The sequence below is a fragment of the Tinamus guttatus genome, unplaced genomic scaffold (genome assembly GCF_059628265.1).
Source record: "Tinamus guttatus ecotype Peru unplaced genomic scaffold, ASM5962826v1 Tinamus_guttatus_pri_ptg000212l, whole genome shotgun sequence".
Classification (NCBI taxonomy): Eukaryota; Metazoa; Chordata; class Aves; order Tinamiformes; family Tinamidae; genus Tinamus; species Tinamus guttatus.
The window spans coordinates 392642-406027 of NW_028288746.1; the positions used below are offsets into that span (position 1 = coordinate 392642).

Sequence of the window (13386 nt, forward strand, 5' to 3'; positions counted from 1 at the left end):
TTAATGCTGTCGTCTTAAGTGCTAATCCTCAAAATAAATTCAGGGTTATCCCTTAGAGGATTATTTTGGGGAAGTGACCTGACAGTGTAATTATGCCTTACTGCAATATAATGTGTGTATCTAGATCTGTGACTACATCCTGATGGAAAATTTATTTTGTATGATCAGAATTGCCATTTAATAATGTATGCTTTTTGACTGAAACAAAAGTTAACTTGTTTTTTCTTTCTTTTTTTTAATGCCATGTCCCCTTACATTGTCTTGTCTCTTTTTTATTTGTATCATTAAAATGAACTTCATATTTGCCTATGAATATTTATAAAGATTAAAGATCTCTTTTAAATCATAGTCCTTCTTTCTAAAGAAATTTTATTTACATTTTTATTGAAATACTTAGCTTTGGGTTCTGTAAATTTGTCATCTAGCCCTCTAGCCTTAAGTGAGTTGAAAGGAGACAAAACAGACTTGGAACATTCCTAGTTTTAATCTTACAATTATTGCTAATGAAAACTATATTATTCAGCAACTCTGTTTTCTTTTCATAGAAGACTTCCAAAAATTTTGAGATGACTCTAACTTAAACCTTCTCTAAATCCTTGTGAGTTCTGAACTTTGCAAACTCTTCTTTTCCTGTGAGAGCAAATGCTTAGGGGAAAGGTAGCTGGTCCCAGTAGCTTCTCCTCTTTTCAGTATCTGTCTTGTTGCCAGTTTGCCTTTGCACTCTTAATCTGCCTCTGAAGTTTTATGGGTACAGTTTTTAGTCCTGTGTCTATAGGAAACTCAAGGTGTTCACAGAATGAGGAGCTACAGGTGTACCAAATGAACAACTTTGAAGTCTTAATTTTACTTTAAAAAAAAAAAAGGCAAAAATATATTAAGCAATGTCTCATATAGGTAAGACTTAAGTAGAATGAAATGCAAAAGGTAAATTAGGCTTAGTAGCGAGTGTTTCATATAAATAAGAGGACTCTGACAGTGTCGCTTCATGTTTTTTTTTTTTCCTTGTCAGCTAGTTAACAAATTTTTTTCCTTGTCAGCCAAGTTAACAAATGGTAACACGTCACAAATCAGTGTTAAATGTCAGGGGAAAGGATGATATCATGCACCCAGTGTGGGGAGTGGATGAAAGATTTCAGGGAATGATACAGTGATATGAAGGTAAACCAGATAAATTTTAAGTCAGTTATTCCTTAAGCTGATTAAATTCATATTTAAGCAGTAAAAGCTTACTTTGAACTTGCTTTTAGTCCAATGAAAGTTAAACAAGAGGACAAATTTTTGATTTGGCTAATCTGGGCTGGGGTGGTAAAAAAAAGAAGATTAGGAAAGAAGGGGAAAATTCATTTGTTTTCTACGATAATAAGAAAAAAAATGTCTTTTTAGATTTAAATACGTATAGAGTTTTCATAAAGACTGCTATCCTGTATCTAATATCTACAGAAAGGCTGAATCTCACCACAATTGAAATCTGGCCACAAAAGGTACTTTGCATGGTAGGGAGCTTTAGAAAAACACTTGGCAGCTTCACGGTCACATTCACATGCCATTTTTTGACATCGGTCTTCTAGTGATTCTGAAAGAAAATAAAGGTTAGTCTGATATTAGTTTGAATTAATACAAAATATTAAAGGGAAATATAATGATTATTACTTTCCATTCAATGTTTGCCACTTACAGCTGTAATATTTTATAAAATACTGTTGATGCTTTGTTTTGCTCTCACCATTCAAGTGTAATATGTTCTGAGTTGTAGTAAGATCTATAGCTCCTTCATGTTCTTTAGATGAAGCTCCATGGTAGGACATCTCATTATTAGAGGGTACATAAGCATTGTTTGGTTTAGCAAAAATTGCTTAATCATATGAACTATCTCAACAGAAGAAAATGCAGTCATTGGGTAAAGACGTTAATACTCTTTTTTCCCTTTCCTAAAAAGAGGAAATCTGACACCTAATTCCTCTTTCTGAAGTGACGTGACCTTTCCTCTGCCAGCTGCTCTTGTGAATCTTGTGTTTGTGAAGTTTTCTGTTCTCCATACTCTATTACCTGTTGAAGGATGTAGCATTAAAATTACACATGTGAAATAAGAAGTGCAAATATGCTCAGCTGAAATTGCCCACCTTTCTTCCTAAGGTGGGCAGTAGAAGGACAAGATATTTTTTTAAGTACAATAAAAATCCATTTCTGGATTTTTTTTTTTTTTTTTTACAATATAATTGTAGTGTTATAACTGAATAGATTTTGTGGTGTGAACGGTTTATTCTACCACAATAAACTTTGGTTTAATTATGCCAATCCAGACGTGTGATATTTTCTCTCTGTGATTCTCTGTAAACTAAAAATCCATGGTAATGTCTTACCTGAATATGTAGCATTTTGAAAGCTCGGTAAATCTCTGCTTGAGTTTTGCCTTGGAGCAGAAATAAGTGTTCAGTTTGTGACTGAATTTGAATCCTGCTATAAAATGGAAGTGTTCTTAATGTATATATTCTCAAGTTGTAACTAGCTACCTTAAGAACCTCTTAATAGCATAAATAAAACATTAACTAGGAGCAATAAAGGCGAACTATTGCCTTTCCTCTTTTTGCTCCGATTTAATCTTCTCCATGGTATGGCAGGTACTTTGTTTCAACTTCTGTTTATTGATAACATGCTTGCTGTCAACATCTAGATTGGAATAGGAGCAGTAATGTTTAAAGGCAAATATAGGCCGACTGTTACTTGACTGTTAATCAGTTTGAGAGGCAAGATGCAGAGGAGGAAAGTAGAAAAGCTGTACATGAAAAGGAGGAAAGGAAATAATGTTAAAAAGCTTGATGTAATTTTAGGTCAGGCAGATTCTTACTTGGGTTGTGAAATGGGTTTTGAGATTTGTCTGAATTACTTTCTTTGCCTTTAAGTATGGGGGTCAGAAACACGGACCCTCTGCTGTAAACAGCTTTATGTAAAGGTCTGTATTTTTGTGGTGCAGTCCTCAAGCTGATTTGCATTATAGGTAGCAGTAAAGAATTACAAGCAAAATAACTTTGATTTGCCACCTGATTTAAAAAACAAAAACCAAAAAACCCCCTGTAATTTTAGCAGCTTTTGATAAAAGACAGTTTCAAGAAGTCCTTCAGGTGTATCAGAAAATTTTTATGAAGACTGTGTTTAAAGCTGGTGGGAATTGTGAACCAAATCATACTTTTTGTTTGTTTTTTTAAATCTCTTATACCTTTCCACCTTGTTTCTTTGTCATATTTTTGCCCCTATCTTTTACACTATAGATTAATAGTAATAGTATTACAGTTGTATTTTCAAGCAATTAAACATAGCAGGATGCAGTCACTATTGTATGGGCACTTGTACACTGCTTATATAAATACTGCATTTTAAAATTCATGTTTTTTGGCTTGTGGACATGTTACTTCCATAAATAAACTTAGTCATCAAATACACTATTACCTCAGTGTGTTGGAAATAGAAGTTGTAATTGCAAATTCATTCATAAATTGCAGCTACTAACAGTCAGACGATCAAGGAGGAGTAGGCCAGAAACTTGCCCATCAAACTTACAGACAGGTTGAAGTATTTTCTGTATAAAGTATGAAAAAAGATCCTTTTAAAAGTTTTTCTGGCCTCCTTTTTGTAGTTGCCGTCCTGCTGAAGACTTAATTTGTGGCCCATGGCAGTGTAACGTAATGAAAGAATCCGTTAAGTTACAGGGCATGTCCACGGGTTAAGCAGGGAGCTTTTTGTGGTGCTTTCTAACAGGTAGATGGGAACGTGGCGGAGCTGGAGGGGTGTCGCTGTGCTTCCTGCACAGCCTACGCTGCCCAAAACGCCCTCGGGGCAGGGAAGGCAAACCAGGAACCCAGGTCCTCAAGGAGACGCTGCGTGGGGCCCGCAGTGACGCCCTCCAGGCCGGGGTAAGGCGCGGAGCTGCCACTCACCGCACACGGGCGCGTTGTCGTCGCACTCCCAGGCGTAGCTCTCCACCTTGGGGTGGCAGCCCGCTTGCTCGGCCCTGCCATAGCAGCAGTCGTGGTCAAAGCAGCACCTGAGAGGTACACAAACAGGCCTGGCCTCAATCATACTGCGGTACTTTACGGTTTTATAATCTGGATATTTTGTATCACCGTGTTTCTACAGTGTGTGAAATAATGATTAATTTATCTGTGTGTTCAAACTGCTCCCTGTGGGGGAATTGAAAGAGGAAAATAATTATTTAATAGATCACTTGAACAAATTAATGTAATCAGTGATGATCAAAATTAGCGTCTGATGTACATTGAATTAGGGGAGGTAATGAGGACCTGAAATTAGCTTGTGACTCCTTGCTGCAAGCTGTAACTCTGCCCTGATTCTGTGGACAGACCAGATGCATCAGCAAGTTCTTTGGATTCAGTTACATGTTTCCTTCTGGTAGCATAAAAACAGCGTATTACAGAAAGCACACGATTTCTGGATGGTGTTTAGATTGCCCAAGGAACGTGTGTCTGCATGAGAAGTAGTTAATGCTGTGAGCTCTCACTTTCTCCTTATGCTTATTAACTAGTTACTTGGTAATTCCACACCTATCATCATTTAAAGACCCTGAAATACTTTATTTATTTATTTTTAAGTGACTCCTAGAGGGCCTTTGTGGCAGGGCTAAGTAAATCAACGGGAAGCTGACTTGTTTTGCTATCGGGGTCTGTTGTCATGAGTTTACAAGGAAATAGTAAACTCTGTAAGAAAATATTGCTTACTGAAGTTTTAAATAATTCTGGTCTTCGTTAAAATGTAAGTGCAGGCACTTCAGGATTTTACACTGCTTTTGTAAGATCAAATGTAAGGTTTGTTTTTGTAAACAATTGATGCCTGCCATTTATGCAATTATTCCAGTGGAGCTACTGGAAAGAGTCCAGCGCAGGGCTACAAGGATGATCAGGGGCCTGGAACATCTGCCCTATGAGGAGAGGCTGAGGGAGCTGGGCCTGTTCAGCCTGGAGAAGAGAAGGCTGAGAGGGGACCTGAGCAGTGTCTAGAAGTACCTCAAGGGAGGCAGTGAGGAGGATGGTGCTGGCCTCTTTTCCCTGGTGGCCACTGACAGAACTAGAGGAAATGGCCACAAACTGAAGCACCAAAAGGTCCCCAGGAACTTAAGGAAAATTTTTTTACCAGTGAGGGTGACAGAGCCCTGGCACAGGCTGCCCAGAGAGGTTGTGGAGTCTCCTTCTCTGGAGATCTTCAAACCCGCTTGGGCGCAGCCCTGTGCCACGTGCTCTAGGTGACCCTGCGTGTGCAGAGGGTTGGACTAGGTGATCTCTAGAGGGCCCTTCCAACCTTAAGCATTCTGTGATCCGTAAAAATGTCAACTGCAGTAACCTACTTGAATAACTCAATTATAGTTATTCTTGCTTGAAATGAAGTATTCCTGAGATTTCATTTAATTTGTTTTCAAGGATAATCCTTAATGTAGACAGCTCACAATGCAGACCAAAACCAAGAAAAGCTGGTAAGCATGTTGGACTCTGGGTGTTAACTAATGCAGTTTTTTTGGTTGTTGCAGCTGCTGAAGTAGATCAAATACACTGACTTTGGACTTTTTCCTCACGTGCAGTTACTAAAACCTAGACAACAAATAACTAGCTGTAATTCCTGAAGCTGGAAGTTTTTTGCTGCTTTGGGACTGTGGTAAAGTGAAAAATATACCCACAGGGAAGATTTGCAGGCTGCAGATACTCCAACATTTGTCTTTGGGAGGAACACAAGGATCGGGTTTAACAACAGTCTTCTCTTTCCATGTGTTCCCAGTCATTAAAATAGCAACTGCATTTTACAATATTGTGTCTAAAATAACAGATTTCATAAGCAAAAGCCTAGAATACCTAGACAAAGATTATAGGAGTTCTAGTGTAATGACAGGTAGAATGTCTAGGCAAAATGTTCAAGTGTGATCTTTCCATATATTCTACCCTAAGTATGAGTTTCATGTTTGTTTCTTTTTTTGTCAGTCTGTGTCTGATAATACAGCACTTCAGATAAAATACATGATAGGTAAGTATAGTCCTATAAACTTGGAAGTATAAAACTGTTATTTAACTAATCTAACCAGGAAACTATCTTCCTCACAACTAATTTTCCATTATAAAATAAATTCATGGTTGTCAGTATGCTGAGATATAGTATTAAATGTGAAAGTTTTGTTTTTAGAACTATTTTAGGAACAATTCCTAATTCCTTCATTCAAAAGCTGTTTTTTTTCAACAGGCTGATTTTATGCATAATTCTGGGTGCATTATTTTGAATACTTATAAAACAAGGTGGATGAAAGTAGCAGGAGAACAGTTTCAATTGTGGGTGTTCTCATAGCTGGCTTGCAGCTGCGAAGACCCGACTCTCCAGGGTTGCTTCGGGTCTTGCTCTCGGCCAGCAGCAGCAGCCGGTACCAGTGCAGTCAGAGCTGGGGTCCAAGGCAGGCTCAGGCAGGTACACAGCAATACAGTTCTAATGTTTCAGATTTTCTCAACACTCCCGGGTGCATTTAAAGTCCAGTTCTCTCACATTAAATAACTTAATTCTTATTTTAGTCCTTTTTACTTGGTCCTCTGTGTAAATTCAGCATGTAGCTAATCATGTAAGTGGATACTCTTACCAGTCAACTCTGTCCTTGGGCCAGCCTCTTCCTCCCAGGCCGCAGTAGCAGCCGTAGCGCAGGTAGGCAAAGGGAGAACGTCCCGTAGTGCATCTGATGGCTCCAGCTAATTCGAGAATTCCTCTTCGGTTCCTCGAATGAGCTTCTCCAACAGTGCCTTTATAAATTGTGGAGGGAGGGAAAAGAAACTCTTTACTTGGTATTGGATCATTCCTCCAGTACTGCAGTTACTTTTTTTTTTTTTTTTTTCATAATGTTAGTAACAAATGCTAGTATTTAATACAGCAATATGTTGTTTTGGTTCTGGCTGGCTGTCCTTGGCCCTGCTCTTTGCGAGCAGAATACTAACTAGCACTCTCAGTAGCTGCAGTGGTTTCCTCCCATCAAGGCAGGATGTAATAGCAAGGTTAGTCATTCCTATTCTTAAAACTGTGGCTACAGCAGGCATGTGTTCTGTGGTGCAGATCAACTAATCTGCTAAGACCAGATGCCATGAGCATTACAGGATTTTCTCATAACCCTAAAATGCTATTTTGCCTGTGTTGTTGTTCTGCAACGGTGTCAGTTTGCAGAATGTAGTGCTTTACACTTGTTAAATTGTCTTCTGTAGATGGGTGGGTGCTTTCCAACCATGGAATCCTTGTGTCTGAGCTAGCAAGTGATTATTTATTTATTTTGTCTTGAAAACATGGCCAGGGAAATTTGAAGAGGATTTTCCTTAAGGGAATTGTCTCATCATTATTTCTGCAGAGCAAGGACATATTCAGCAACTTTTGTTTAAGCCATGTCACGTTGGCACTAAAACCATAGGTCAAAGGAAGTGGATAAATGTTCAGACACCCTTTTCTTAGGGCTACTTTCTAATTTCCAGCAGTTTGGCAGTGGCATGTGGATGGAAGTTAGAAAATGTGTGTTATCAAACCCTGCCCTGCTTGTTTTTCACGTTGATCCAAGACCCTCAATGGTTAAAGGCATCATTTCTCAGCTGTGCAGGTCTTTTCCAGGTTATTTGCATCAGTTTTTACAAAGTCAGATGAGTATAAACCAAGTTAATGGAGGGCTACTAGAAAGAGCTGTCTTACCAAAATAAACCCTGAGCTTAATCAGTGTTAAGTGGAACAGTGTATAAGCCTTACCCGTCTGTACTGGAAGAAGGCTAAGTTGTTGAGTGACTGCCAATGCCCATGAACGACTGAGCGCAGAAGAACCCTTTGGACTTTGTCATTGAGGGCTTTGATATTTATTTTCTTACAGAGACTATCATCAGGTACTGGAAGATCTGTCAGAAAACTACTGTCCCCAAGGCAGCTTTTGCAGTTGAGTAGCTTGAGTAGCTTGGGCGGTGAAAAACCTCATGCAATTCAACAAGGCCAAGTGCAAGGTCCTACACCTGGGGAGGAATAACCCCAGACACCAGTACAGGCTGGGGACCGACCTTGTGGAGAGCAGCTCTGCAGAGAAAGACCTGGGTGTCATGGTGGATGACAAGTTGACCATGAGGCAGCAGTGTGCCCTCGTGGCCAAAAAGGCCAATGGGATCCTGGGGTGCATTAAGAAGAGCGTCTCCAGCAGGTCGAGGGAGGTGATCCTGCCGCTCTACTCAGCCCTGGTGAGGCCGCATCTGGAGTATTGTGTCCAGTTCTGGGCTCCACAGTACAAGAGGGATGTGGAGCTGCTGGAGAGAGTCCAGAGCAGGGCTACAAGGATGATCAGGGGCCTGGAACATCTGCCCTATGAGGAGAGGCTGAGGGAGCTGGGCCTGTTCAGCCTGGAGAAGAGAAGGCTGAGAGGGGATCTAATCAGTGTATATAAATACCTCAAGGGAGGGAGTGCAGAGGACGGTCATGGTCTCTTTTCAGTGGTGGCCACTGATAGGACTAGAGGAAATGGCCGGAAACTGAAACATCAAAAATTCCATAGGAACTTAAGGAAAAATTTCTTAACAGTGAGGGTGACAGAGCACTGGAACAGGCTGCCCAGAGAGGTTGTGGAGTCTCCTTCTCTGGAGATCTTCAAAACCCGCTTGGATGCAGTCCTACGCCACGTGCTTTAGGTGTCCCTGCGTATGCAGGGGGGTTGGACTAGATGATCTCTAGAGGTCCCTTCCAACCCTAAGCATTCTATGATTCTATGATTCTATGATTCTATGAAATGTATGGGATGTTGGTGACCTCCAGCACTAGCAATTTCATGAAACTAAGGGATTTAAATACCCTGTGAAATCACCCCATTAAGGAACGAGGAGTGTTTGGTGCGAGAATGGTAAAAAATGCTTTAGAAAGTATGCTCGGGGCAAGTCCATACTGACCACCCTAGCTAGACTTTCTGAGACGGTATTTTAGGACTTTTCTCACTGGTGACTATTCACAAATACTGTTTTCTCCTGATTCATAGATGTGACACAGGGAGAGGAGCGAATGGTAAAGCAGGAGTGCTTGAACTTGCTTTTGCCATTAATTACCAGTAATCTCATCTTAAGGAATTAAGCTTTCTTGGCTGTGCGGTCACTTGCAGCTCCATTTGCACTAGAACTTGGGAGAGTGGATAGCATATATGGGGTCACTGCTCTTGCTGCATGGAACAATCATACCATCAGTTGTTGAAGCACCTGATCCTCTCCCTCTTCCCTAAAGAGTGCAAAATGTCCTGAGTCGGCTCTGGGAATCCCTGTGGGTCTGGGTGCCAGATGAGCAGTCACGGTGTGCAGCTGCCACGCGAGCATCTCCCTCCTTCACCTCTGACCGAGCACTTGAGCTCTCGGTAGCAGAAGGGTACGTTTGAGGTATTAACAGGCTGGTACATTTGTGACAGCACTGAAGTGTTGTCCTCGCTGCCAGCTACAGGTTCAGTGAACTCCTGTCTGCAAAAAACTTTGCAGTAGGACTTCAGCATTACAAGTGACAACCACTTGAAAGTTGACAGAATTCTGGCTATGCTGTTGTTGGTAGCTAGTAAGGACTGAAGGAGCCGTGTTAATAATTAATGGCCAAGATGGGCTTATTCTGCATTATGGTAGGAATTTTAAAGAAATCCCTAAATGAAGAACTCACGCAGCCCTGTTCCTGGCTGCAGAGGAAGGGTAGCACTGAAGTGCTACAGGACAAGAAGAGGGAGCCAAGCATTTCCGAACTGCATGCCTGGCTGCAGAGGGCTGCTTGCTAACTTTTGACAAATGCCCATCCCTTGATTTACATCTGTGCAACACAGAAGTCATCAACCGTCCCCTCTGGAGGGCCCAGGTGTAATTCTTTGAAAGGTGCCATAGAAGTTAAACAAAGGAGATAAATGTTTCATCCCTGCTAATTCTTTGTATTACAACATCTGGAAAGCTGGGTAAAGACCACTGTATTAGATGCTCTAAACATGACTGAAGAAAAAATTCTATCGCCACAGCTTTGTAATCTGAGTATAATACAGGAAAGAAGAGACTGTCCTCAAACCAGCAGAACTGCGGAAACAACCAGCATATCGGTACAGTGATGGCACTAGTGTGTTGGCAGCACAACTGAGTTTCTGAAATCTTTATCAGAATTTGCATGGAATGAAAACAGAGCGATGTGACATATTGCTGCATGTTTCCAAACTTGTTACTACTAAGGTACATTTTAAAAATCTTTCTACATGCTTTTCCTGCTTTTTGCAGAGACTTCTCATTACCTTTATGGACAGGAATATTCCTCTAGGTTTGATTATGCATTCCTAAAAAGCAGTATGATATCACCACTATTATCTGCCTTATACAGGTACATCTCTTATTTTTAATAGCAAAACACGTCTTTACTGATTTGTTTTTGCCATGCATCTGGTGTGCTGCTGTACCAGAATGTGGCTGGGGAAAACGGCAGGGATTTGGATTGTTTTTGTTCCTTTATAATGTGCATGAAAAGGCAAAAAAGACGGTATTTGGAGGTCGTAGAAAATAGGTACAACTGAACACGGAAAAATAATTCAGTCAGTTTGCTATGATTCAAGCCTAGTTTTGGTATGGCTGTGTACTCCAGTGGCTGTGCACGTTGCTGCTTTTGTTAAAGGTTCAGCAGTTCTTGTTCTTGAAAGAAAGCTTTAAAGACAGGTATTTGCAAGGAAAAAAACTTGTAAAGTTTTTATGTACAGCAAAGTCTGATATAACTGGATAGAAGGTGCCTGCTTTAAAAGTTGAAGGGAAAGCAAAACTTTACCAATTTTGAGACTACCTTAAAAAATAATTACAGAGGAGAGAAAAAAAATATGAAGTTGTTCTTGAGATTTTAACAACAAAGCCACAGAGATCAAAAGGCAAGAGGCGACTTTCTGAAGACTGAAATTATATAAACATTAAAGACAGCCTGAGAGAAAATAACAGTAAGGAGTCACTATGTTCTTCTGTTGTGCTTAATTTCAAGTCTGTAATTTCTGTTACCCAAATTAGAGTCCTGCTGCACATGGAAAACTCAAACATCATTGGTTCATTGTCTGTATAAGCCCTTGAGAGTTCAGATTTTGCTGTTGTACATTACCATGTAGTAGCTACCATGTCTTTGAAAGATATTTTTCACTATAACTTGCTGCTGTCATTTTTTTTCCCACACTTTTCTGGTCACATAGTTTTGTTAAAATGTAAAGTTAAATCCAGTCATTTCTGTATATGCATGGAGGAAATAATATGTTTTAGAGACATAGCCCTTCACACAAGCTCTTTTGTGCTTCCTATGAGATTTTTCTCTTTGTAATTGGCACAGTGCAAAAATAAAGTACATATTGCAATATTTCCTTTGTAAAGTCATAGCACTCCAGTTCTTCGGAGTTTGAAACGTGGAAGGACTTTGATGCATGTCCAGTGTCCAGCTAGAAGTAGAAACCTGTGAACAACCGTCCGCATTGTGGAAACCTGGATCTTTGCTTTGCTTTGCAGTGGTTTCATGTGCCATCAGGAGTGGCCGTTCTCAGCCCCTCTTTCTGCCTGGCTGACCGGTGTGCTAACTCTCCAGACCGTGGTGATGTGGTAATCTGTTTGAAAGGATAATTTGCCTGTTTTGATTTTTGTGGATCAAGCATTGAGAAACAGGTAAACTGTGTTTTTCTTCCTCCTCGCTCGCTGCCTCCAGAGGGGTGACTGTGATCTGTGACTCAGGGCCGTAGGAGCGGCGCCAGGCTCTCCCCACAGCTGTTTCGAGGCTGGTGGGAGCAGCGAAGCCGAGCGCAGCCCCGCGCCGCCCTCCCTGCCGCTCCTGCCGAGGTCTGTGCGGGGCGGCGGGCGGCTCAGTCGGGTGCAGGAGGGCTAAGAGGGGCAGCCTGCGGTCAGCGAGCGGAGCTGGGGCGCTCAACTGCCTCAAACGGTAAATTGGCCCCACTATGCAAGTACCTTCTTGATACTCGCCTGACTGCGCTGCTTTTCCTTGGACCCTGCTTCGCTCACTACACAAAAAGGATCTGCTGTAAGCATGAACTGAAGCATTTGGCTTTAGGATTTTTCTATTCGCAGGATTGGTTTGGTGAATTTGCAAGCTGGGGGAATGGCTAGAGAGTGCAAGAAGACATAAGAGATCTTGCAATTAAGGCAGCTGAATGGGTTTCTGGCAAACTGGATTTCATCCTTGCACAGAGACTCAATATAAGGCTAGTTTGGTCACTTCAAAACAATATTTACCAGTAGTATGTTCCCAACCTGCTGCATATGCAGGGCTATATAAGATACCATGCTACACCAGTCTTAGGTGGGAGATGGCCTTTGAGGAGGGGGGATTCTTAAAAACTCATTTTTAGTAGTAGGGAAATGCAGCTTGTAACATGTCCCCATGGGAACTATTATCCGTGGATGGTTTTTAGTGTGCCAGCCCAGCTCCCTCTCTGCAAAGCTAAGTTTCACAGAAGTGACAGGGGGAAAAAACGTAATTCGGGTACCACAGTGCTAATGCCCCTCAAAACCCCGAGGCCATCGGGCCGGGCGCCGTTAGAGCCGGCCTTTCACCCTGCTCAGCGCGGAGGGCGCGGGCTACGCGGGCGCTAACGACGCGGAGCGCAGCGCGGCTCGAGGCTCCTCGGAGCGCCGGGGCGGCCGCGCTCGGGGCCGCTCGCACCTCCCGCGCTCGCGGGTCGCCCCGGGACTCACCGGCCGCGAGCGGGAGCAGCAGCAGGAGCGGGAGCAGCAGGAGCAGCAGCGGCGGGGGCGGGCGGCGCGGCGCCATGGGCGGCTGCGGGCAGAGCTCCCGGCGCGGGGCTCTGCGCGGCGGCGCGCGCCTATAAAAGGCGCCTCGGCGGCCGCGCCGGGGCCCCCGGCGGCTCCGCGTCCTGCTGGCGCGGGGAGGAGCTGCGGGCAGCGGGCGGGCTCCCCGCGACCCCCGCGGCCGCTCCCGCCCCTCTGCTCCGGCCGCGCACGGGCCCTTCGGCGAGCTGCGCCTCACGGCGGGCGGCCCCGCGCGGACCGGGGGCGCCGCGGCCTCCCCTCACCGGCAGCCGCGCGCGTGAGGCTCCAGCGCGGGTCTCGCGCTCGCTGTTTTCTGTTCCACCTTCCGTGCCGTTTGGAGAACTCGGCAGCCAGCGGCTCTCCCCCAGCACGGGCTGCGCTGCCCTCGCGGCCGGCGCACGCCCCTCGCGCACCCCTGGCTTCGCTTGCGGCTCCGCGGGGAACCGGCCGCTCCAGCGCCCCGAAAGAAGGGGGCCCTGGCAGGTGCCCGCCCGCAGGGCCCTGACCGTGTGCACGAGCTTTTTTGCATTTGTTTTGTCATTTTTTATAATCCTGGATATGATCAGGACTTACCAAGAACTGTCAGAGAGCAGCTTGTAGATTG

At 43.4% G+C, this 13386-nt stretch overlaps 1 protein-coding gene across 1 annotated transcript; it reads right to left on the bottom strand.

Annotated features, from left to right (window-relative positions):
• Positions 1–1335: 1335 nt before the first annotated feature.
• Positions 1336–12783, bottom strand: PLA2G10 (phospholipase A2 group X). The gene is made up of 4 exons (XM_088524608.1): positions 12740–12783; positions 6620–6793; positions 3933–4039; positions 1336–1573 (listed from the first exon to the last, which is right to left on the bottom strand). Exons 1-4 carry the CDS (start codon positions 12781–12783, stop codon positions 1428–1430), a joined length of 471 nt encoding a protein of 156 aa, XP_088380734.1. The 3' UTR covers positions 1336–1427.
• Between the last annotated feature and the right edge of the window lie 603 nt (positions 12784–13386).

Coding starts and splice junctions, on each gene's coding strand:
- PLA2G10 (XM_088524608.1), bottom strand. CDS start 12,783: ATGGCGCCGCGCCGCCCGCCCCCGCCGCTGCTGCTCCTGCTGCT. Junction 4,040..6,619: donor CCCAAGGACAGAGTTGACTG/GTAAGAGTATCC, acceptor TGTACCTCTCAG/GTGCTGCTTTGACCACGACT. Junction 1,574..3,932: donor CGACAACGCGCCCGTGTGCG/GTGAGTGGCAGC, acceptor ATTTTCTTTCAG/AATCACTAGAAGACCGATGT.